This window comes from Rhinopithecus roxellana, chromosome 3 (assembly GCF_007565055.1).
Source record: "Rhinopithecus roxellana isolate Shanxi Qingling chromosome 3, ASM756505v1, whole genome shotgun sequence".
NCBI lineage: Eukaryota > Metazoa > Chordata > Mammalia > Primates > Cercopithecidae > Rhinopithecus > Rhinopithecus roxellana.
The window spans coordinates 90,720,640-90,747,969 of record NC_044551.1 but is presented as its reverse complement, the minus strand read 5'-3'; the positions used below and the strand labels follow the sequence as shown (position 1 = coordinate 90,747,969).

Below are 27,330 nucleotides of genomic sequence, written 5' to 3'. Positions count from 1 at the left end.
TACGATACATAAATTAGTTAATTAAGTGGAAAAAGTCTCCATAAGGAGGCCCAGGATGGAGCAGCCAAGAGCAGCCACTCACTGACTGCCCGCCTGGTGTAAACACCAGTGTGAATTCAGAACCTGCTGCCCTATGAGCTCTGGCTAAGACCTAATAGGGTTCCTACCTCTGTACTTCAGGAGGGAAAGAGCAATCACAGGACTTGCACTCTAATAATCTTGTCTATAAATCAGGTTGTTATTTTCTCCCGCAAGAAACTATTATAGCTTTCTAAGTAGTATGACTGATTGCACCTCTTCAAGGCTAAGGAAAGAACAGCTTAGAGGTGTGGTGATGGGACGGCTGCGGATTTGGACTCTTTTTTTTTTTTTGAGATGAGTCTTGCTCTTTTACCCAGGCTGGAGTGCAGTGGTGTGATCTCAGCTCACTGCAACCTCCACCTTCTGGGCTCAAGTGATTCTCCTGCCTTAGCCTCCTGAGTAGCTGGGACTACAGGCGTGTGCCACCAGGTCTGGCTAACTTTTGGTATTTTTGGTAGAGACAGGATTTCGCCGTGTTGGCCAGGGTGATCTTGAACTCCTGACCTCAAGTGATCCACCCACCTTGGCCTCCCAAAGTGCTGGGATTACAGGCATAGGCCACGGTGCCCAGCCCTGATATGGACTTTTAAAGTCATTTTAAGTACTGGGTTGAGTAGATCAGCATGTCAGCAAACTTTCTTTGCAAAGAGCCTGAGAGAAGCTGTTCTAGGCTGCACAGATGTCCAGTCTCTGTTGAAACTCCTCAGCTCTTCCCTTGCAGTGTGAACGCAGCCACAGACCCTATGAATGGGTAGATGTGTGGGTCAAGCAAGGCTGATGGGTTTGTCTGGTGAGAAAATTGTGATCCACTGTTAGATCCAGACAGTTTATTACTTAGCCAAAAAAAAAAAAAAAAAAAAAAAAAAGAGCAAAAAAAAGAGTCTACTCACCACATCCCTGGATGGCATGAAAACAAAAGGGGCAGCCAGGCATAGTGGCTCACACCTGTAATCCCAGCACTTTGGGAGACTGAGGAGGGCAGATCACTTGAAGTCAGGAGTTTGAGACCAGCTGGCCAACATGGCTAAAACCCATCTCTACTAAAAATACAAAAATTAGCTGGGCATGTAGCACATGCCTGAAATCACAGCTACTTGGGAGACTGAGGCAAGAGAATTGCTTGAACCCAGGAGGCGGAGGTTGCAGTGAGCCAAGATCACGCCACTATACTCCAGCCTGGGCGACAGAGTGAGACTCTGTCTCCGAAACAAAACAAGATGGCCAGGTGATGGTGCAGGAGGAGAACTAAGGCATTGCACTCCCAGGAGCCTGTTTCATGCTGGCAGTTTTAGAGCCTAAAGCTGTATCCTAGTATGGGCGTATGAGGGGGCAGAAAGCCTTTCAACTCATCAGAACCTGGAAAGCAATGAGAAACTCCTGACAGCCTTCCTGGGACATAGGGATGCGGGAGAAATGGTTTTGCAGCAGTTCCTCATAATCCTCCCATGTTGCAGGACCAGGGAGGATCTTGGGACCAAAGCTTAGGTCACCTGTGAGTCAGCCTTGCCCTGTGGCCTCTGTGCACTCATGAACAGTTACCAGTGAGGAACATTCCCCAGTTGTGTGTTTCAGGAAAAGTTTAGGGGGCCGTATGAATTTGGCCACAGGCTGTGTGGTTTGCTGACCCATAAGTTAGATTATCATCTGCCTTTTGAATAAATGAATGTCCCTTAATAACACTAATTTATAAAATTAGATATTTTATTTGTCAAATGAGCTACTACATTACATAGGTTAATCGGTACCCTAATATTTTCTGAACATCATAGACTTTTCTACCCTTTGGATACTTACTCATACAATCTTACTTTTTTAGTTAATATTCATTGAAAGAGTGTGCAATTAATCTTTCATCAGAGAACAGAAAGTAGACTATGAGTTCCTGCATGCCAGCACAGGCTTCATTCAAGATATGGGAACATGACCTCCCAAAGGCTGGGCTTCCTCTGTGCTTCTGGGTTCAATGAAGGCCCCAGCCTGGTATCCAGTTCAAAAAAGGGTCAGTAAATATAGTATTTGTTAAACTAACAAATGGACCTTCTGCGTCTCCCTTATCTGCTAATTTACTTCATACCTTGAAAACAAGCAAAATTCTTGTGACAAAACAAAATTCCTTTACAGAAAAATGTGGCAATATCACACAGTAGCAAAAGCATTGAAAGCCTTTGGGCCTTAGGTGGGGTGGTTTTTTTTTTTTTTTTTTTTGGTTTGTTTTATTTTTGCTTAATGAACTAATTGGGGAAAAGGAGAGAAAATCTGGGAACTGGAAGAATTATAACCTACATATAAAAGAGTCACACCTTTTAAATTGTGCCTTATAAAAATAAAGGGAAAGATGGAGCATTAAGAAAAAGACCTTGGGCAGGACGTGGTGGCTCACTCCTATAATCCCAGCCCTTTGGGAGGCCGACCCGAGTGGATCAAGAGGTCAGGAGTTCGAGACTACCCTGGTCAACATGGTGAAACCCTGTCTCTACTAAAAATAAAAACATTAGCTGGGTGTGGTGGTACACACCTGTAATCCCAGCTACTCCAAGGCTGAGGCGGAAGAATCGCTTAAACCCAGGAGGCAGAGGTTGCAGTGCATTCTACCCTGGGTGACAGAGCAAGACTCGGTCTAGGAAAAAAAAAGAAAAAGACATTGGCTCCATTGAGTGAACTGGTATTTGGGTGTTCTTAATGCAGTTAGCCTTTAATAGTATCATTTAGTTAAAGAAATTAATACCTCATCAAAAAATTAGTATGGAAATTAGATTACTACAGGACGTTTATTGCTCTAAAGGTCAAAGTTTTAAAAGCCAGAGTTAATAGGTTGACACCTTTCATAATTAAATATTCCCTAAAGACAGCATCTGCCAATGGAAAAAGCATACAATGTGTACAGAGAAATTGCAGGGTTCCCACATGGTCTCCCAGCCAGACAACCTTACTCATTTGGTCATTAATCAAATAAACATTCAGGAGGACATTTTGGCATGTACCCATTTGACAAAGTTAATATTATCCCCTCAGAATGAATGTAGTATTTGCCAAATCTCAAAGTCTTGAGTTTTTGTTTGTGCTGGCTTTGGTTTACCCTCTAGAGAATGTGGATTTTTTGTAATTAATTCCATCATATTATATTTATTGAACTCAATACATGCCAAACACCAAGTGAGGCCCTGCATAGAGGATGATGAATGAGGCATCTCTGACCCTGCCTTCAGAGGACTCAGATTGTAATAAGAAATTGTGGTATAAGTAAAATCACCTGCTATCATGGAACTGCGCCAAAGGACCTTGAAGTTACCTTAGAATTTATTCCAAAATCGATTTGTCCTTAAAGTCTGATCCTGGAATACGCAAGGACCTAACATCCTCACCTAATGTTCCTCTCCGATTATTTTTTAAGCTGTATCTGTATCATAACCAGTGTTCTAATTTTCAACTTCCAGTAGTAAGGGAATTAATCACCACTTATGATACACCCTTTCAATGATTGTTCTCTGATTGAATTATTCTGAAGCCATTAAGCGATGCCTATGAAGACATCTTTATGATACAACAAAAATGTAATAAAGCACAGCAACATTATGTGGATGCCACCATTAAATCTGTTTTAAAAAATAGAGAAACGGCAGAAAGTAAATGCACCTAGTTTTTGTTGGTGCTGGCACTCACAAAAGTGGTAAGTGCTAATTAGGACGGTGAGAAAGACATGATTAGAGGGGTTCCAAGTTAGGCTTGAGCTGGAGCACAGTGTATTCCAGTGTTGTTATAAGGTAACATCCCCAGGCCCTGGGGAGGGTGGGTAAGAACTCATCAACACGTGAAACTGCTTTACTAAGAGACTGTATCCTTGGTCTCTAAATGGCAATGTGTGTTTTCAACAGTCAGTTGGGTAAAGTTTGAAAATCTATTACCAACCTTTTGTACTTCAGTTGAGAAACACAACTAATGGAGATCAGAAAGAAAAAGTTTCCTTCTTGGCCAGGTACAGTGGCTTACGCCTGTAATCCCAGCACTTTGGGAGGCCAAGGAGGGTGGATTGCTTGAGGTCAAGAATTCAAGACTAGTCTGGTCAACACTGGTGAAACCCTGTCTCTGCTAAAAATACAAAAAAATAAATAAATAAATAAAAATTAGCTGGGTGTGATGGCAGGTTCCTGTAATCCCAGCTACTCGGGAGGCTGAGGCAGGGGAATTGCTTGAACCAGGGAGGTGGAGGTTGTAGTGAGCTGAGATCACACCGCTACCCTCCAGCTTGGGCGACAGAGTGAGACTCCATCTTAAAAAAAAAAAAAAAAAAGAAAAAAGAAAAATTCTTCTTTAGTATCTACTTCACAGGCCTCCTGCTTTTGAGCTCTCAAATTTAAAGTTATGTAAGAATTCCATGGGAAAGCAGCTTCAGCTGCCCCAATTTCTTGGCTCCAGACCCCTGTACCTGAGTTATCCTAAATAGGAGCACCTGGGCTTCTCCTTTTTTTTTTTATTTGCTGCATAGTCCAGTGAATTCTTAAGGAAATAACTGCTCTCATATGTTTGCAAAACAGCCTACCTATGGAAAGAGCACGAGCTTTGCATTCTGGTGGTTCTGGACGGGGCTTTTGTGTGGTGTGTGACCATAAGCCAGTTACTCAACTTCTTCGTATCTCATTTCTCAGCCCTGTTTCCATAGGAGTGTGTTATTGGAGATAGAGAGAGGCTATGTTAGGGGTCTGGTACATAATAAGAATTCAACACAAGATAGTTCATTTCCTGTTTTAATATTATACTCAGTTCATGCAGGTCCTTCTGAGCTGGCATTGCCTGTGAGTGGTCTTTTACACTTTCTGCACACTATGTTGAGGGCTGGGCTTCAAATCTCCCTTTGTCCTAGACGTAAGTCAAAATAAAAAGTCCATGAATAAACAAGAAAGAAAAGGAAAGTAAACAGGACAGACTGCTCTTGTATGTGTGGTTTGCCTTCTTTGCCCACATGTACTTCACATGGTCTCCGGACTAAACTGAAGGCAAACTGACCAGCCAATCATTTGCTGCTCTGCCTTCAAATAACTTCACATTGTCTGAGAGGTGCTGGGCCCATCAGGCCAGATTCTGCTCCTTGCATTCAACTGTTAACTGCCTCTGTCAGGGCAAATCAACAGTTCTTGAGACTCTAGCATGACCACATTATGTGCTTGGGTGAGTAATGTCAGCATGGCCTCATCCAGGCACTGGGAACATCTGTCAGTAGATTTGCAATAATTCCCTGTCTCGAATGAACATGTCTCTATCCACACAAGAGCAACTGGGATTCGGCACTGATGAAAGCTACACAGGGCCTAGTGTGAAGAGAGCCAGGTGCTTGCCTTCACCACTGTCACCAGCTGTCTAGCAGCCATGAGGGCACCAGAGAATCCAAATTCAAGGCAGACCCACACTTGCTGTAACTACCTGCTGAGAGGGACAAATGTTCTTTCCGAGGGGTGGGCTGTACTACACAGAAGGGTTCCCTGGCATTGAACCTCATCCACTCAATTGAGGTCAAACTGTTAAGTTAGGTGAATTATAAGAAAACGGAATAATACATGTTTCCCCCCCGGATGTACTCCCCTTTAAGGTTTTGAGTAAAAATTAAAATGTATTACTTGACACCTTCTGCATTCTTCAGGCATAATTGTTGACCCTTAAACACTTTCACAGAAGTGTTTCTCTTGAAAAAGAAAAACACGTTATATAGCAAATAAGTAATTGTGTCTTCATTTTAAATCTTAATTAGCCAAGAGGAGAGGACATTGGGGAAGGGTGAACTTTGGAGGTACCCATAATTATGCCTACTCATAGAATAGAGAATGTGGAATACCAATGGTGTGGGCTTCTCCCTGAATGAAGTGACCAGTAATTATTTTCTTTTCTTCTCGAGCACATAGACACAGCCTTTTCTGTTTGCCATTCCTGGTGAGGTACTTCCACATCGTGGAACCATGGATGGTTGATGTTGGGCCATTGTAACACCCTATGCCCCCTTTGTCCTGGTTTTGGTGCCCTGGTACAATCCTAGCCATGGAAAAGGCTGCCTTTCTTAGCTTTGTCCTGGAGACAGTCTTGGCCTTTCTAGAAAGATTTTATATTTGTTCTCAAGAAAAGTTCACAATGATTGAAGCCCACAAGGAGGTCAAGATAAACAGCTCACGATTCAGTGTTTAAAGAGGGAGTGGAACGGGGTCTCTGCATCAGGTCAGAAACCAAAGCTGGCAACCCAAGTTAATCACAAGTCCTAGATCCAGAAAGAACTTTTGGCTCGCTTATTTCAAATATGCTCTATCTAATCTCATCACTATTTTTCAAATTATCAATTTTCCTGAAATGCTTCACTGTAAAATGTGTATCAATCTTGTTCAATTTTAAAACAGATTTTTCAGGAAAATTGAAATGTTATATTTGCCTATTAAGATTTTAACTAAAAGAACATTTGCCAAGTATGATTAGTATTAGTGCCAGTATAAGTCAATTATTTAAATTTAATATTAAGTGCAAAATAAAATGTAAAAAATAGCCATTGTATTTGATCAATGTCATTTAATGTTAAGCCGAGTAGTTTTTAATACATTAAAAGTATTAAAAGTTAGTCACTAATTGAAATGGAGTACATTAGCTTCACGTACAAATCATACCATGTAGCATGAATTATTATTGGACTTAGTATTCAATATAGAATGTTTTCAACTACCTCAGAAGTCCATAGTGTGTAATAACTTGAAATTATGCTTAGGGACTAATTATAACAACTGGTATGCATCTCCATCTCAAAAAAAAAACTTTTTAATATACTATCTGACATGATATAACTCTCAAAACAGCCCTGTGAATAAGTATTTTTGTTTCAGTTTTGCAGAAGAGGAAAACAAAGAAAATGTATGTTCTAGTTGGATTTACCAATTGAAGGATCTGTGGATGTCTCAAGAAGGTTATTGTCTACTTGGAATTTTCTTCAGTCTTATTTTTAGTAAGATTGTTTCTTTGTTTGAGATGGAGTCTCACTCTGTCACCCAGGCTGGAGTGCAGTGGCACGATCTCGGCTCACTGCATCTGCCTCTCAGGTTCAAGTGATTCCTGCCTCAGCTTCCCAGCATGGCATGTGCCACCATGCCCGGCTAATTTTTGTATTTTTAGTAGAGACAGGGTCTCACCATGTTGACCAAGCTGATCTTGAACTCCTGACCTCAAATGATCTACCCACTTTTAGCTCCCAAAGTGTTGGGATTACAGGCATGAGCCACCGTGCCTGGCCAGATAATGTTTTTAGTTGCAGCTCTTAAAGTAAAAGAATAGCTTATGAAGTATATGGTAACATGGTGCTTAGGAATAAGACAGATTTTCTTAGAAATTGGGGAAGGGATAATTCATAGACAGGTTGATCACTACCACAATCACTGTAATGATAATAGAAATTAATATGGATGTTTGAAGTGTGGCTCTTGCACAGTATTTGGGAAGCACTTTAAAGTATGCGACACTTGCAAGGAAACCCTCAATCTTTAATGGGGCCCAAGGACTCTGCCCATTTCAGTCCTCAAGCTTCAGCCCAAGTCCAGCCTCCATTTTACCAGTTCTTCAAACTCTCCAAGTTCTCTCCCCACTGAGTGCTTTTCCCAAGCTGATCTCTCTGCAAAAAGGTTCTGTTCTTGCTGGCTCCTATCAAATGGGTCACTTCTGTTCATCCCGTTTGTTCCAGTACCTACATATCCTCTTATTCCAGACTCAACCACCCATCATAGTGGGGATTCACCAGTCTCTTATGGCCCTTTGAATTCTTCCTTTGCAACTCGTTGTTGACATTTATCATGTAACTGTTTAATATTTACTTTCTTATCCAAATGGTAAGTTCTTGGAGCTCAGTGACAGTGTCTGTTTGCCATGGTACACCCAGCACTTTCAAAGTCAACTTCATAGCCAAGTGCTCATAAGTATGTGCTGAATCAATACATGATTGAAACACTTTTAAAATCCTATATTTAAGAATACATTATGTATTAACAAAATGTCAAGAATTTTTAATATCAAAAATAAACTGACCTCATGATAATTAGTGTGACAATGACAAGCCAGATAAAGTCATCACAGATACTTAGATAATCTAATATGCATGAGGAATTGTACTTAGTAATAAATCTCAACTTTTCAGAAATACAGTGAAAATATTTTAGTGAATAAACTTATTTTCTGTTAAACTAACAAAAAACGTAATTGCAAATTTTTAAAACATAAAGAAATAATTTAGATGTATGTTGATGTTATTGTCATGTGAAAAGAAAAGTAGACATTTATCCTGCTTTTTAGAATTAAGGCCTGCCTCCAAATACACGTTTAGCTCTAAAAAGTACCTTCAGTAAGTGTGTTTTCGAAAAAACTAAACCTTCAGATTCTGACTAACATTTTTATCTAAATTCAAGTACTTTCAAATACCAGGGTAATATGTACAATGAGAGTAGTGTAAGGTCATTAACACGTTATGGAAATTTTAAAATTGAATGTTGAGGCCGGGCGCGGTGGCTCAAGCCTGTAATCCCAGCACTTTGGGAGGCTGAGATGGGCGGATCACGAGGTCAGGAGATCGAGACCATCCTGGCTAACACGGTGAAACCCCGTCTCTACTAACAATACAAAAAATTAGCCGGGCGAGGTGGCGGGCGCCTGCAGTCCCAGCTACTCGGGAGGCTGAGGCAGGAGAATGGCGGGAACCCGGGAGGCGGAGCTTGCAGTGAGCTGAGATCCGGCCACTGCACTCCAGCCTGGGCAACAGAGCAAGACTCCGTCTCAAAAAAAAAAAAAAAAAAAAAAAAATTGAATGTTGACAATTATATTTGAACAGAATATATTTATGGGGTGCAAAATGATGCTATGACATATGTTGACAATTTGGAATAATTAAATCACGCTAAAACTCGTATTAAAAATATTTATCACACAAGGAAAAGCATTTTCAAAGCGGAATACAGAAAAGCCACTTTCACGGTGGCTGGGTTAATTGGAAACCTGCCATTTTCCACAGTTTCTTAGAGACCCAGCTTCCAGAAATAAAATTGTGTGATAGATTTTCTTAAGACATAATTTGGAATAAAGGTAGATCTCATCAGAATTTTGCCCATAGTGTAAGATATTTTGCATGAGGAAATTATATTGAAATATACATGGTATTTTATTGAATGGGCATTTGTATTTGTAAAGACATTTTAACATTTTAAAGGATAAGTGTAATGTTAAGAATGTGCAGAACCACTGGCATCATCAGAAGAAAAAGATGTTATCACATGCAGCTTTCCATTTAAAACAGCTTGAAATACTTCCCTCTAACACTGTGGCATTGTTTTAAGTCCCCAAACAGCTTTGCACAGGAAGTCTGGGGTAAATGTAGGGAGTCTGTGGAATTTTTCCCTTTTTGGAGGTTTAATTTTACCTACTGGTCATGTTGCTTTAATAAGAAACATGAAAAGGAATGCAGATCTTTTGAATGATCTCTTAAGTGTAGCCTCGCTATACTTTTGCTCTGTGTAAAGAATCATGCACAGAGAGTTCCCATATGTGATATACACTATGTGATTTTGTCAATAAAAGAATTACTCTCAGGTTTCGCCATAGGAGCCGCAAATATAAATATGCCACTTTTGGCTACTTTAGTAAGATGAGGACACTCCCAGATCCGATCTCATTGGCACAAGCAGGTGAGGTCACAGCAGGGAGCAGAAGGACGCTTGGCGCTCACCGCACCCAGGTCTGTCTCATGGGTTGTACTTGAAGTGTCTTCAGATTTCCAGCAACTTCCTCTGGGTATTTTTCTACAGAACGACACTGCACATGCAAAATTACTCAGGAAGAAATTGCTGACACCTGGATAATAAATGCACACGTTTCATGGTCTTAGTCATTGGTTGTGATAGTTTATTCTCACCATCTCTATTCCCTGCACAAAAAAAAAGTGTTATTAAGTCAATTGTGTGTCTTGAGAATTGAGAAAATTTTTATATGTGTTTTACAATAAAAATACAGGTTCAAGTTTTATTCAATGAAACTGATCATTGAAATATTTTTTTATTTAAAATAGTACCTTATTGGGAATCATATTCCCAAAGCTAGAGATTTTAAAGTGCTTATGCTCACACTCTGTTATAAACTTGTAGTATTTCAAAAGGATGTCATTTGAATAACAGGAAAAGAAAGCATACTCACATCTATTATTCTTCTTCTAAGACCTGAATCTGTTTGTTTTGTGTGGGATTTGAGATGTTTAGATATTTAAATATGTATATGTGATTTTTTATTTTGTTTGTTCATTTATGAGGAGGAGAAAAATACATTTCAAATAGAAAAAGGATGGGGAGCCAAAGAAATGATACCTTAGAAGAATCAGAAGGAATTGGGAGAGTGATGTTTCTATACTCTTTAATGTTTCTGTAATGTTCGATGCTTAATCTTTAAGTTGGGAAGATTTAAGTGAGAAAAATCTTAACATGGAACACACATTAGATGCTATAAAGGAAAATGTTCATAAGTTTTACTGCGTAAAATTTTATAACGTGTATCTCAAGAAAAAAATGTCAAACAGGGAAATTATTACTCAGAGAGGGCTACGTTTTAATGCAAAAATCACCCCTTCCAATGACCATGTAATAAAATGAATGACTCATGAAAGAGATCAAATCTTGGATATAGATAGGAAGTTTCCTTGGAATTGGGTATGGATAGGAAGTTTACACATGGAAAATGCAAATGTTTAAAAAGTATATGCATGTATGCTAAGCCTTAACCTAAGACACAACTGAAAGAAATGAAAACAGACAATTGAGAAATTCTTTTTTTTTTTTTTTTCATATACCAGCTTTCTGAAAGAGTTATCCTTTGGGTGAGTTAAAAAAAAATATGGTAACATCCAATATGTAACAGGATGAGGCAGCAGAGGCACTCCCATATTGTTGGTTGGTCCAAACTTAATAATGCCCATAACTTTTGACTCAACAGTTACACGAATAAAATTTTATCCTATAGAAAATCTGTACAAAAATAAGTACTGCAGCCTTGCTTTAAAAGGGGAAATTTAACAGTTTTAAAGGGGAAATTTACACCACTGGTGGGAATGTAAACTAGGACAACTACTATGGAAAACAGTGTGGAGATTCCTTAAATAACTAAAAGTAGAACTACCATTTAATCCAGCAACCCCACTACTGGGTATCTACCCAGAGGAAAAGAAGTCATTATATGAAAAAGATACTTGCACATGCATGTTTATAGCAGCACAGTTCACAACTGCAAAAATGTGGAACCAACCCAAATGCCCATCCATCAAGGAGTGGTTGAAGAAGCTGTGATACACATATATGATGGACTACTACACAGCCATAAAAAGGAATAAATTAACAGCAACCTGGATGAGATTGGAGACTTATTCTAAGTGAAATAACTCAAGAACAGAAAAGCAAACATTGCATGTTCTCATAAGTGGGAGCTAAGCTATGAGGATGCAAAGGCGTAAGAATGACACAATGGACTTTGGGGACTCGGGGGAAAGAGTAGGAAGGGAATGAGGGATAAAAAACCACAAATTGGATGCAGTGGATATTGTATACTGCTTATGTGATGGGTGCACCAAAATCTCATAGATCACCACAAAAGTACTTATGTAACCAAACACCACCTGTTCCCCAAGAACCTATGGAAATAAAAAATTGAAAATAAAATAAATAAAATGAAGGGGAAATTTAAATAAATGTTGGTTCATAAAAGAAATGGAGCACTGGCCGGGCACGGTGGCTCATGCCTGTAATCCCCAGCACTTTGGGAGGCCAAGGCGGGCAGATCACAAGGTCAGGAGATCGAGACTATCCTGGCTAACACAGTGAAACCCCATCTCTACTAAAAATACAAACAATTAGCTGGGTGTGGTAGTGGGTGGCTGTAGTCCCAGCTACTCGGGAGGCTGAGGCAGGAGAATAGTGTGAACCTGGGAGGCGGAGCTTGCAGTGAGCCGAGATCCAGCCACTGCACTCCAGCCTGGGCGGCAAAGCCAGACTCCAAAAAAAAGAAAAAAAAAGAAAGAAAATGAAGCACTACACAGCTGTTAAGGGGAATAAGGTAGAGCTATATTTATTGACAAGAATAGTGCAATAATATATTATTGGTTGTAGAAAGCAAAATGTGAAACAGCGTGTACAATCACATTTGTGTGTATTACATATAATTATATAAAACATATATTTGCCTATAAAAAACAGTAACAAAATACATATGTGTATATATAGATATGTGCACACAAGCATGCTCATATGTGTGGATAAAATATCTGCAGAATATGTAAGTTAGTATCAACAGTACCTACTACTGGGGAAATAGGCTTTCACCTTTTCCTTTATAACTGCCTTGTTTGTATTTTTTAATAGAAGTCATGTCTGCATGTGGTCTCATATCAAGGAGTTTTAATGAGGTTATAGGAACAGGTAATTGTTCCATACCTTTTTGTACCCCAACCTAGCCCTACTTCTGAGAAACAGCTTTTTAAATCATTTGCACTTCTTTAGGTAATTAATAAATGATAGTTGTATAATAACTTACTACATATCAGTCGATTTATCAACTGCAAACATATCTTCCCTAGCTGTACAACCTTCAAATCAATCTTTCCCTCCTTCAGCGAGAATCAATGTAGTGCCTAACTGAGGTACTGTATTTATAAGGTTGTCATCGGGTTTAAATGACCAAATAAAAGTCACATTCTTAGAACAGAGCTTTATATATAATTAGTACCTTTTCTGTTAACAATTATTATTTTGTATTATGAATATGAACAACTCATCATTACTTACTTCTGCTACCTCCCTGCTGACAGGGTTGATGATTAAGCCATGATTTCTGGTCCTACCAGATTTCTGGTCCTTGGTTAATTTGTAACAGGTCCTCCTCCCTCACTGTAAGTACTATCCTACCTCCAAGAGGGGTCATTAGCACCTCCATGCTGGCATTGCCTTTCTTTCCTCACATCTGCTTCCTGCCTGTCCAACTTCTCGGTCCACTCACAGAATTCCCAGGTTCAATGTCCTGTGTGCCCATGGCATGATCTTCTGTATATTTCTGGCTCCATCACTATCATCTCTGTCTTCTTCCTCCCTCATTTACCTTTGCTTGTATTTATAATGTAAAGGCCACAGCCCTCATCTAATAATGCCCATGTAGTGTATGAACTCTTTCATTTAGACAAAGTTAAAAAGAAAATATCCGCCATCTCCAATACTTCTGATATCATATGTAGGATATTATAGACACAGCTATATGAAATTACTATGAAATGGAAAGTTTTAATACATTTAAGCTACAGTAAACAAATGAAAGATGTTCCTATTTTTTTGAATGATTCATGTTGAAGAGTTTTGTATGTATCTGCATGTCGTTGGGCTAATTTCTCAAATTTTCTGTGCCTCGGTTTTCTCATCAATAAAGTGGTGGTAATAACGATGATGATGATGATGATGGTAATGGTAAATAAAGTGAAAATAACACCTGCCTATCAAATTGTTTAAGCATCTGCAACAAATAATACCTGTTGTAAAGAGGAGGAGGATGATAATGGTGACGGTAGTGGTGGTAACAGCTATATTGTTTTTGAACATTGTAGAATCTTGATTTTAGCACTATTTGTGACAGCAAAATACTCATGTTGGCTCATCTTTAGTCATCTGTCATGTATGTTAGATTAAAACATAGATTTTTCAAAATGTCTATATAAATGGTTTAATATTAGGTACTTACTGGAGTGTGCAGATAGCTGTGTTCACCAGTGTGCAGCCTAAATAAATACCCACTGGGCTTCATATCTAAGAAATCCCATACCTCTCTACTAAGGGACAGGTTTGCCTTGTCTTGTGTGTCTTATCTTGGGTAAAGCGACCTTTCTGTTCACCATTTGGTGTGTGTCTTTACAGCACCTGCATTGGGGCCCAGGACCCTTACTGTGGCTGGGACGTGGTGATGAAGAAATGCACAAGCCTGGAGGAGAGCCTGAGCATGACGCAGTGGGAACAGAGCATCTCTGCATGTCCGGTGAGTGCTCGCCTTCTCCATCCTCTGAAAATGCTGCCCACGGGAGCCATGCTCCCCTGGTGATCCTCAGCCACACTGTCTGCACCTTTTCATATGAGAACCTTTTTTGCAAACCCAGTCTGTGCTCTCTCAGATCACTTGATTCTTTGCTTGCACAGGGCCACATGGAATGCTGTTACAGGCTTTTTGCCTGTTTGAAGAGAAATGTCTTCAGAGAAAACTGTGTTGATTTGATAATGGAGTTTATGGTTTCTGTTTTATTCTTGGATTTTTTTTTCCCCCTCCAGAGTTTGGTGTGGACTATTTTGCCCCTTAGAGCACTAATAAAACAGGAACTTCCACATCCATAAATTTCTTTTGGGAGATATAATTCCAGAGGGTGACATAAGGAAAGATGAGAAAAGAATAACTAAAGGATATTATTGTCACCTTCATGTGGGGCCAACCCGTAGATCCTGTTCGAGGTCACAGGAAGGTCTGGAAGAGACAGCCTACTGTGCGTTCCCATATAAGACTGTGGAGTGAGGTGAAACTCACCTGTATTGAGAGCCAGACTGAATCCAAGAAAAGCACATTGCATGGTTTCCTTTGCTAATGTATTTGTTTGGGTCCACATTTACAGGAACTAGTATTTAGAATATTTTTTGCTTTTTTTTGTTTGTTTGTGGAGGATTTTTGGTCTATAGAACATTTTGTCCAGTCATCTCAAATTCTCTTATGTTGTCTCATAGAATGTGAACAACAACTATTAACTTCCACATAATGGAAAAGTCATAAGTCATGTTGCTTTCACAAAACTGCTAATCTCTGCCCACCAGTTCTGTGGTATCTCTGCAAGACAGAGGTGTGGCACATTCAGTGTGTGAACTCCTTGCTGTTTCTTCCATGCTTTAGAACTTCTAAGGCATCACAACCCTCAGCCTGTTTCCCACCAAAGAACCTACCCTTTCTGTTATCTCAGCCACATATTCATGAAGCCAGTTATTCAGCTTGAAATTCGGAAAGCCAGACGGGATGAAGCAAGGAAGTCTGGGGCTATTCAAACCATTGTCACTTCCCAAATGTTGGCACTGAATCAAGGGGCCTTCGCTGTAACAGTGTGTGCATCACCACATCTAGGCTCTGAAGAGCTTCCTAGTAGGATTAGTTGTGAGTCCTTGTGACTATTTAACTTCAGATCTATTATTTTAGAATCCAATTTTTCTGCAAAGTCCCTTTAAAATGGTTAGAAAAATGCCATTGTTTGTTCTTAATCCCTTCCTATTTCTGAAAAATACTAAGAGCATAAGGGTGTTCACCTTTCATTCTTTGCGGCTTGATAAAACATAATGTTTAATACCTGAAATGTGGTTCCAAAGTACAGACATACACTTTAGAAGATCAGCAAATCTTCTTGTAGATCTTTGATCTTGCATTTTTTATTGTAAAAAAGGCTTAAGATAATAGCTTTGTTTCTTAAGTAATAAGGTCACTGTCTAGGACCCAGAGTTGTTTTAGCATATATCTGAGAAATACTAATTATGTAATTATTAGTATCTGTGATGAGAGCTTCCCAGCAGGCAGCGTGTCCCCATAGGACCCTCAAACTAGAGAGGCCTTTCCCTCCATGCTCTAGTGTTTGTGGGCTGGAGTTCATGGACTAGAAGTACACACCCACACACTTGCTTTATGATGAATGTATGTCTTGTATATGTCTTTAGTCATTAAATGGAGAGTTGGGTGGGCACAGTGGCTCATGCCTGTAAACCCAGCACTTTAGGAGGCTGAGACATGAGGATTGCTTGAAGCCAAGAGTTTGAGACCAGCCTGGGCAACATAGTGAGGCCCTAACTCCACAGAAAAGTAAAATAATTTAATTAGGAATGATGGTGCATATGTGTAGCTCCAGCTACTCGGTGGCTGGTGTGGGAGGATTGCTTGAGCCTAGGAGTTTGAGGCTGTAGTGAACCAAGATCATGCCACTTGTGTTAGTCTGCTTTCACACTTCTATAAAGAAATACCTAGGCTGAGTCATTTATAAGGGATAGAGATTTAATTGACTTACAGTTCTGCATGGCTGGGGAGGCCTCAGGAAACTTACAACCATGGCAGAAAGTGAAGAAGAAGCAAGCACGCACCTTCTTCACAAGTCAGCAGGAGAGAGAGTTCAGGAGAAACTCACTTTTAAACCATCAGATCTCGTGAGAACTCCCTTACTATCAGGAAAACGGAATGGGGGAAACCACCCCCATGATTCAAACTAGGTTCTTCCCTTGACATGTGGGGATTACAATTTGAGGTGAGATTTAGGTGGGGACATGGCGTCAAAGCATATCACCACTGCACTCCAGCCTGGACAATAGAACAAGACTTGTCTAAAAAAAAAAAAAAAAAGAACAAAAAGGAAGGATTTAATATTGAAGACTTGAAGAGAGGGTGGTCACTAAAGTTGTTTCCTGCTACTGGGAGAACCTGAGGTCCTTGTTGCCGTCTGACTTTACTTGAGTTTTTAACATGTAAGGTCAGAAGGTAACAAGGATCTGTCATGGTGTCAAGGCTGCCTCCTCTACCATCTCTGCTTTCAAAAATAAAGCTTAGATGTGATATCTGGCTCTCAGTCAGTAAAACACTCATTACAAGGTCTGTTTCTTCTGATGACAGAGTATTTAATTACATAAAACTATCCCTGTCATCCCACACAATGTATTGTATCACATATCAAGATACAATTCAGATAAGCATATACAAAGAAGGCAACAAAAGACAATAAATTATGTCATTTTGAGCAAAACACAGGAAAGGAAACCATATATATTTCTGAGTTGTATAGGCTACCATTTTGAAAACGAGAAATTCATATTATCTAACTGTACATCTCTTTCGAAAAATCTATCTCTTAGAAGGAGATGACCTAGATGTAAATGATTTGCATTAATATAGAGCAGTATTAACTTGGAGAGGTATTAAAAAAAGATTGAAATGTAATTTTCTTCCATGTTATTTTTTAACTGAAATGGAACAAGGGTTTAAATTTATTGGGCAAATCTATCATATATAATCATTTCTGATATGCCACTGGTTGTGATGTGTACCACTGCTTTATATGTTGCTAAGAAACAACAACAAAAAATTCTCTCATGGATTGTAAGATACCAGTTTATTTTAGAGACGGTAAAATACAAAAAAGCAGAGGGAAGTTTGCAATCAGTCAACACTTTTACCTACCTCTACATATATAGATTATAGAGGTATGTATCTCTATCCAAAGGAAATTAAGCTTTATAAGCTGAGGGGTTTTTGAGTGAGACCAAATATCTTATACCTCATGTAAAAGTGCAAGCTGCATAATGAAAGACAGGAGATCCTGTTACATTGAGTGCAGTAAGAGTTATAGGAATGTTGTTGATGGTGAGTCACCCTCAGACCCTCTTGTGTGTAACTCTCCAAAGTAAACCTTCACAAACCTTGGATCAATGACATAGCACAACTGACTTTCCCAAAGTTAGTGTTCTAGTCAAACCTCATGCAGTGGCTGTGACTTATGACTGTCTTAGACCATTTATGTTGCTACAACAGAATACCTAAGGCCGAATGATTTAAATTGGACAGAAATTTATTTCACACCTTCTTGAAAGCTGGTAAGTCTAAGATCAAGATACTGCTACTTAGTCTGGTGAGGGGCTTCTTGCTGTGTCCCACCTGGAAGAAGGTAGGAGGGCAAGAGAGAGCCAACTTTCTTTGTCACAACTATTTATAAGGGTACCCAATCCATTCCTGAGGTAGGAGCCCTCCTGGCCTAATCACCTCTTCAAGATTCTACTTCTTAATAGTATCACACTGGCAACACCTGAATTTGGAAGGAGTACATTCAGGCCATGGCAGTGGCTTAGATCCTCTGCTACCCAGAGAGTTTGAATTGGATAAGGGACCCACAAGAAACCTTTCTAGGGAATTAGGGACTTAAAGAAGACTTATTTTCTACAGAGAGATCCCTATTTAAAAATGTTTATGGGTTTTTGTAGTCCAGATGACAGGGCAATAGTTTACTGACATATTGATTAATGTTCTGTTTGCTTATAAAATTTTAATTGAAAACATTACTCTCAGTTTAAGAGATTTGAAGTGCATCAGTAAAATCTAAATTGGCATATCTAGACTGATTAGAATAATATATATGTCCTGCATAAATCATAATGTTGTTTAACAAGGGTAGCATAGTCTTAGGAATCTACTTGGGCTTTATTTATGCATGAATACCATCCACATCCTTTGTGGATACATGATGACCAGGGTACCATATGATGTAATGAGTCCTTATTCCAAAATTCATCATGTATTCTAGTTCACTCCCCAGAAACTTCATGTTGAAATGTGATCCCCAGTGTTGGAGTTGGGACCTGGTGGGACGTGTTTGGGTCATGGGGGCGAATCTCTCATGAATGGCTGGATTCCCTCTCTGCAGTAATGACTGCGTTCTTCTCTATTGTTCACACGAGAGTTGGTTGTTTTAAAGACCCTGGCATCTCTCACTGTCTCTCTCACTACGTGATACATCTGCTCCCGTTTCACCTTCTGCCCTAATTGTAAGCTTTATGGGACCCTCACCAGAGGCAGATGCCAACACTGTGCTTCTTGGCCAGTCTGCAAAACTGTGACTAAAACAAACCTCTTTTCTTTATAAATTACCCAGCCTCAGGTATTCCTTTCCAGCAAAGCAAAATGGGCTATACATAATGTAATAACTAAAAAATAGAAAGACCAAGTATACACCTAGGGGTCTCCTAATAACAGGATTCTTCTCAATGCCATTATGTAGTTAGTCTCTTTAGAATAAAAGGGGATTTTAGCAATGATGAAGCCCAGAGCCCTCTTTTAGATGGCAGTACCATAGACTATGGTCTAAAGGATTTATCAAATGTATCAAAACTGCACTGGGAAAGAAACCAGGATTTAAATTGAATATTTTTGACATTATCCCTAATCTTCGGGATAATGCCCTTCTAAGCTCTCAACATCTTCCTAAAGCAGAGGCAACTGATGCTTAGAAAGCAGGTGAGAGATTATTTCTGAATTTGTGATAGAATCTTGATATAAGAGGAAGAAAAGAGAATGAAGGTTTACTTGTGTGTCTAGAATATGTGCTCAGTGCCATGTGAGGCAACTTTCAATGGATTGTCTCATTTAATGTTCACTGTGATCCCCAGGGACGGACATTTTTGCTTCCATTTTGTAAATGGAAGAGGTGGGGCTCAGAGGTATTAGATAACTATTTCCCTAGTTCACCCATCCTATCAGAGGCTGCACATCGCTTCAGGTTAGTTCTTTTTAGAGGCACTGTGTTTCCTGTGTAACTCATTTGCAGAGATAGGCTTAGGGATGATGCTTAGTTGATATCCTAGCATGAGACAAGGTTTCCCAGGGAGCATATCTAACATTCTGGTTTGTTATATTCTGTTGCAAAATTTACCTGAAAATTTAAAAAAGGAAGTTTTTTTTTTAACTTCTGAAAAAATATCAGAATAGAAAAATAAGACTTCAATTAAGTCATGAAACAATAGTGGTTGGAATACAGTAAGAATCCAAAGATATGCTCCAGGGACCTCTGCACTCACCAAATGCATCTATATCCTTGGTCAGTTGAAATTAATGAAATGGACATGAACAAATGAAATATAGGATTGTAGATCGTGCTTGGTAACAAAAATTGCATCTTCCTTAGCTGGCACTTGGAAACCTGCTATTTCCTAGTTGAAGGGAAATTTGCTATTACAGAATTGGGGGTAAAATTACTTGAAGCTCATTTCTTTGAGACTCTCACCAAAGAAGGATCTACAAATCACTTTACAGAATGAACTGGTTGAGATCACAGGCTCTGGACTAGCTTGTTTGATTCTTGGGTCTTTTACAACCAGAGTGACCTTTTTTTTTTTTGCGATGGAGTCTTGCTCTGTTGCCCAGGCTGGAGTACAGTGGCGCGATCTCCGGTCACTGCAAGCTCCGCCACCTCCCAGGTTCACGCCATTCTCCTGCCTCAGCCTCCCTAGAAGCTGGGACTACAGGCGCCCGCCACCAGGCCCGGCTAATTTTTTTGTATTTTTAGTAGAGACGGGGTTTCACCGTGTTCGCCAGGATGGTCTCGACAACCAGAGTGACTTTGAACAACTTACTTATCCTATCTCAGCCCATTTCAAATCTGTAAAATGGGCTGTAGTTGCTAGGGATGTGTTAAAGATTCAAGGAGTTAATACCTGTAAAGCACAGTGCCTGGCATACACGAAACTACCACTAATGGTGTATGTCTTACTAAGGTCTAATGTTTAATATTAAATAGTATAATACATATACTCCTAACAGAAAGTTGCATTACAGAAATCTAGAAGATAGCGCAACTACAGATAATTTATTCTGGATATATGTCTGATGTCTGTTTAAGGAAGCCTAAGAAAATATAAAAATACCTATTCATTTGAAAAAGTAAAGCCACAGAACTTACATTGTTATTCATGGATCTGCTTTCTAGGCAGATTCTTAAACGAATATACTCAGGGTCAAAATGAGCAAGTACTTAAATGCAACACAGAGAACCTGCACCCAAACACCCATGTACTTTTCTAAGGATTGCAAGTTCTCGTTCTGAAATGTAGTAGAACTGACTACAGTGATCCTGGATTGAAAACGCTACACTTAAAGTCTTCAGCTACTCCAGCCATGGCCAGAAACTGAATCTCACATTTTCATCCTGTTGAAGCGCAATTGCTGTTGCTGTCACTTTGATTTGCCCAGTGCAGTTCCTTTTCTTTCCAGTGTTTGGTAACTGTTTCTGCTCTGTTTTATTTGCCCTTTCCTCTTCATTCTTTCATTAGCCATCACTTATTTCAAGTTCTTCCTCTCTTTTCCTGTGCCTTTCTTATAAGCTCCTCTTTTGCTGATTCATATATTTGGAAAAAGAACATTTATAGCATCTCTTTGCTTAAGACCCTACTAACTCATGCTAGACCAAAAGAAAACGAACAAAGAATGTCTGGTGCAGTGGTTCTCAGTCAAGAAAATGTTGCCCCGAGGGACATTTAGCAATGTCTGGAGACATTTTGGGTTGTCACATCTGGGGGTGGAAGGGCACTGGCATCCAGTGAGTGGAGGCCAGGGGTGTCACTAAACATCCTGTTATGCACAGGGCAGCCCCTACAACAAATTATCCAATCCAAATGTCAATAATCCTGATGTGGAGAAACTCTGGGGCAGTGGGAAAAAGGAAGACCAGTGCTTCAAATTACATCTTCCAAATAACTAGCTAGGGAATCTTTGGGATGTTATCAAATTCATTTGAATCTTAGTTTAATTTTCCTATAAAAATAGCATAAAGATATTAAATCAGATAGATTGCATATGCCTAATGGTAATTAAACTTCCTGTGAATAGGGTCTGATAAAGGACTATTTTCACCCTGTGGTGCATCGTGAGGGGCTGATTCTGCTGCCCAGTTCAGGGAGGACAGCAGATGATCAAGTCTTTGATTCCCTAGCCTTTCTCCTTTTGCTCACAAGATGGCAGCAGGATTGCCAAGTATCATATTCACACATAACCATGTCCAAAGCAGAAAGGAAGAGAAGGAGCAGAGAAACTTCCTCCTCTTCATTTGAAAGAAAATAGTTTCTAGAAACCTCTTGCAGTGTCCTCTTGAGTCTCATTGGCCAGAACTGGGTCACATGTCCGTTTCTAGACCCAGCACTGGCCCAACTGAGGGGGTTGCCATGATTGGCTTATAGCCTAGTCAGGATTCAACCCTGACCTCAGATATGTCCTGTTTGAGGTTCAGAAGCATGGCCGGTGGTACTAGCCCAACTCACCATAGATTCCTACTCCCTCTGCTTCACCTCACAATGGTGAGGAATAATTCCCATAATGAATGCAAATCCTCTTTTTTCCAAAGTACTTTCTTCATAAAAATCCATTACCTTGGCTGGTGTCCCTACCTTAGCCTCTTTGGAAAAATGGAAATTCTCAGGTTCCCTCCAGGACAGGAGATTATTTTAAGGAAGCACGTGGACTGGAACTATGAGTGATTTGTGCTTCCATCTTCATTCCATTGTCACCATCATATTGTATTTCCTTCTGGCCTCACAGTCTTAGATATTTCTATCATCTATATCATCATGAGTTTAGGATTTCCTCATGACCTCTTAGAGCTAAGGAGATCCTAGGAACCTTCCTGCTCATTCCGTTTGTATTTTAGATGAGAAAATGGCGACTAAAGGGGCTTAGAAAGACTCTTCTTTGCCTCAGATTCTCTAATCTGTCCCAATTCTGCCATCTCAGATGTTTCCGATTAATACTAGGGAGATTTATAAACATTCAAAAAAAAAATTACAAATGCATCTGCTTCGTGAAAGGGACGTATGTGCAAATAAACCCCCAAACACAGAAGGACTCAAGAAACCCAAGAGTGAGGCAGACAAATTCAGTTTGTTGGTATAGGGTGAGTTTATTGGGAACTTACAGAGAGAAATAGGCTCTTGGGCAGCTGCAAGACCGGTAGAGCTCCGTGGATTATTCCCAGGGCTTATGTGCCATAGGGAAAGGGTATATGTGCTTCAGAGGAAATGCCTAGGAATTTGCTGAAGGGTAGTGTTTGCATTAAGTACATGCTCTTACACAAGGAACAATAGGTAAACTGGAAATCTTAGAGGCATTCCCAGAACTGGGGTTAATCAGAGGTCAGCATGGGGGATTAGCATCCAAGATAGAACTACTTTGACCTCCACAGCATCCCAACCTGCATGACCCCTCACGCCTTTGAAACAGCCTTTGCAGAATTAGAAGTGATGAGCGAATTCTAGCGTGACTGATTCCATCTTGCTTCTAACATCGCAGGCTAAATTGTTTTATGTATTCTTGTTTTGCATATAATAACACAGAGGCCAAGGCCAAGATAACTATGAGAGAAATTTAGTTTATGGTTAAATTTTGAGGCAAGGAAAACTTACCTCCCTGTCCTCTTATTCAGAGATTGAATCTGTATTCACAATGATAAGGGCTTGAACTTTGCTGAAGAATAGGTATAAACAATGACCTGCTGACACTTGGCCTGCTTTTCTTTAAGCTGTTTACTGCAGATTCAGGTAACCAGGGGTCACAAGATTCATAGCGTCTCTAACTACCCCTATAGATAACATTGCAATTGTGAAACCTAAGAAGTGGTCTTTGAGATATTTTTCAGATTTAGCACTTCAGCTGACCAAAAGCTGCTGGGTAGTCCTGTGACCCCCTCTCAGGAACTGACTCAGCTGCCTGAAGGCAGTTTTAACACCCCTGTGATTTAATTAACTGTTTTGGTTCCCCAGCCCTGGCCTGCCAAAGTACTGACAAAAACCCCTGGTCTCTCAATTCTCAGGGAGCCAGGCTTGAGGAGTTTCTTTCTGTTCTCCTCACTTGCCTGGCCCTATAATAATTCAGCTCTTTCTTTCCTGTCATTCCTGTTGTTCCCAGTGCATTTGGCTTTCTGAGCGGAGGCAAGATGAACTATTGGAGTTGTTACAGTTTCATAGAGAAGAAGTGAGGCAAAGGATGACCAGTTGTCCCAGAGAACCTCTCAGAGAGTCTCCCTCCCCACTCACTCTCTGCCCCAAGGGTCTGACCTTCCTTACATCCAGTGTCCGGTCCTCTCTCCCTTGTTGTCTTGTGATCTTGGGCTCACGTAATGAGAGGCATAGGCAAGAGGAATGAGACTAGAGTATCGTTCCCTTACCCCCTTCAACCAAGGATGGCTCCAGCCACCCTGTCCTCGCTCACACCTGCAGGCTTAGGATGGTCACAGCTCCCGTGGTGGTGTTCTCTGGGGCCTTCAGCAGCCCTGGAAGGTTTCTTAACTGAGCCCACACTGTGAAGAGTCAAAATAGTACAGACCTATATATTGTGTAACTATGACGCAAATATTCTGTCTGTCTGACCACGTTATTGCTTGAGGCTGGCTCCGTGAACAAGAGACTTGTGCTTTTTATAGTCAAAACAATACCAGCAATGTTTGCACAGCAAGCAGGAGTCTGGATGTTAAAGCAGCGAGGATGTGCTAGCATAGGAACTGTGTTTGCTCATAGAAACTGCGTTTGAAACTGACTGTCCACCTCTTATCCACTGACACAGGAGTCCTTTGGCTGAAGACAAGAGGGAGGGCTGATAAAGAGGTGAAAGGAGAATGTTGAAACTCCCAAATGGTAGGGTCTTTGCCTCTTTAACAACCGAATCTGCTATGTTAGTGGCTTGAGTCACGTTGTCATGCAAGGCTTGGTTTCTCCAAGAAAACACTATGGTCTTCAGGGAACCTTATGATCAGAGTAGATGCTGTCTTTTCATCTAAGCCAACAGGGAGGCCACCAGGACCTTGGAAATAGGGATGTTTTCCTCTTGAGTAGGATCCAGCTTATCACTTAGAATTGCTCTAACAGAAAACCAAATATTGCATGTTCTTACTCATAAATGGGAGTTGAACAATGAGAACACATGGGCACAGGGAGGTGAACATCACACAATGGGACCTGTTGGAGGGTGAGGGAAAGGGGAAGGAGAGCATTAGGACAAATACCTAATGCATGTGGACTTTAAAACCTAGATGATGAGCAAACCACCATGACACGTATCTACCTATGTAACAAACATGCAGGCTTTGCACATGTATCCCAGAACTTAAAGTAAAATTTAAAAAAAGAAAAGAATTGCTCTAACAGATGGTGCAGCTCCATTCCATCCCTTTTGTCACAGTTTCTTACATAAATAGCCAGGTATGGGGGGAAATTCCCGATCCCATCCACCTTACTGGATAGAAAATGTTAGAGGGTTGGTTAGAAAGGAGGGATAGTCATAAGTATAGCAACTGGATTTGGCCAACCAGTTATGTCAAAGACAACGAACACTTTTCATGTTTAGATCCTATTGCATTTGGGGCAATGATGAATCAAAAGTAACGTTTACCTATATTTTTACCCACAAAATATGGTGTCGGCATTATTCTGAAATGGCGAAGTGTGGGTATAGTGTGTAACCCAAAGAGAATGAACTGTATGGTACATAGAATTGTTTCCTGTGACTTGTTTCTTGTGAGGATGATGAGTCTTTCTGAAGGTAATAGATGGTTCTGGAAGAGAACTCTGGCAGAGGAGGAGGGGTGCAGCCGGTCACAGAGGGCAAGGTGAAAGCATGCGGTTCACTCATCACCAAAGCTCTTCCTCGGTCAGATTTTCTCAGGGATGCTTAAGTTTCCATATTAATATTAGGAAGTTTGGAGGCTGTGCACGGTGGCTCATGCCTGTAATCTCAACACTTTGATTGGCCAAGGAGAGCTGATCATTTGAGGTCAGGAGTTCGAGACCAGCCTGGCCAACATGGTGAAACCCTGTCTCTACTAAAAATATAAAAATTAGCTGGTGTGGTGGCGGGTGCCTGTAGTCCTAGCTACTCGGGAGGCTGAGACACGAGAATCGTTTGAACCTGGGAGGTGGAGTTTGCAGTGAGCCAAGATCACACCACTGCACTCCAGCCTGGGTAACAGAGCAAGATTCTATCTCAAAAACAACAACAACCAAAACAGGAGTCTTAGACCGTCTTCCCATTGCCTTTCTGAGGAGAGATCCATTAGCTGGTTTCTGGGCATGTGATGTGAGGCTGTGCCGCATGAGTCTCTCCTCCCAGCGGCACTGCCACCTCCTGAGCAGATTTGCTTATCGAATTTGGCAGGAAGCTGTCCCTTCTTCAATGAGCCAGGTACATGCTGGTGCCTCTGCCACACCAGAGCTGGTCATGCATGTCCCAGCAATGCCATGCCCTCCCCTTGAATGCCTTCAGAGGTGCCACACCAGCAAGCTTGGGGGCTCCATGACCCCTCCCCATGAGGTCCCTGCCCTGGGCTCCTCCTCAGTCCTTGGTGTTGCTCCCCTTGAACCACCAGCTCACCCCACACTGACAGAGAATGCCCATGTACCCTTCCCATTTGGCAGCCTCATTCCTCTGCCCTCACCCTTGCCAGCCCTTGACAGCCCCTCTACTTGGCTCTTTCTTCACTCTTTAAGACTCAACACAGGCCCCTCGTTGCTCTTCCCAGACCCCGTGAGCCTGTTGGGTGTTCTCTCCTCTGCTCCCATGGCCCCCATTTGTGAATCCATCGTCGGATTCTACATGAGGTAACAATTACGTGTCTAGCTCTTTCTCACTGGCCATAAGCTCTTAGAAGTTGATCAGAACACAGGTTTGACTGGGATATGCTTAACAAAGAGAAGTGCTGCAGCTGCTTAGTAGATGCTCTTTAAATATGTCCTGAATTGAATGCTTTCAGTTTGAGAGCCAAACCAAGTCTTTAATGATAAATGTTACTAAGCTTTCAGTTTTTAAAGGCACATAAACATGAAATGGGGTTGTGCAGCTGTGATTTTTCACTCCAGTTCCTCTTAGTTTTGAATTTTCCAAATTAGTGGACAATTTGGCCATAACTTGATTGCCAAGTTACTAGTATCCTTCACTCCTCCTCCTCTCTTCTCAGCCCTCCTTCTCCCATCATTCTTCTCCTTCTCTTTTCTTTCCTTTTCCTTCCTTTCCTTCTCCTCCCCCTTCTCCTTTTCCTTCTTCTTCTTCATCTTTCTCTTCTTTTTCTTCTCCTTTTCTGCCTCTCCCTTCCCTCTGCCTCCCTCCCTGCTTCTTCCTCACCATCTCCAGCAATGACCTCTGCGGCTTTGCATTGAAATACTCCCTCGTGCAATCTTTTTCTAATTGCAACAACAACAAAAAAATAACTAAAGGAGTTTTGATTGTCTTATGAGGGATTTTTAATTTTTACTGTAGTATGTGTTCAGCTTGAACCTTTTCTGACACCTGTACTTGGTTTTGCTTCCTAGACCAGGAATCTCACCGTGGATGGACACTTTGGCATGTGGTCTCGGTGGACACCTTGCACGCACACGGATGGAAGTGCAGTGGGATCCTGCCTCTGTCGAACCCGCTCCTGCGACAGCCCGGCCCCGCAGTGTGGTGGCTGGCAGTGTGAAGGCCCTAGCATGGAGATCGCCAACTGTTCCAGGTGTGCCCCTCAGAACATGCCAGTTGTGCTGCTGTGTATTAAACTCAGACTCTCGAGGAATTTGGGACATCATAACATAACTCCCTTTTGGAGAGAACTGTGGTGAAACACCATGGACAATCACCATTTAAAAATTACATGATTTTTGGAAGGAGATTTTA

General features: G+C 40.8%; 1 protein-coding gene across 1 annotated transcript in view; it reads left to right on the top strand.

The window, feature by feature from the left end:
- SEMA5A (semaphorin 5A) overlaps window positions 1–27,330 on the top strand; it is a 306,611-nt gene that overhangs the window by 182,539 nt on the left and 96,742 nt on the right. The window contains exons 10-11 of the mRNA XM_030927820.1: window positions 14,013–14,130; window positions 26,988–27,169. Coding sequence (XP_030783680.1) covers window positions 14,013–14,130; window positions 26,988–27,169 — 300 coding nt within the window. The remainder of the gene's footprint in view (window positions 1–14,012; window positions 14,131–26,987; window positions 27,170–27,330) is intronic.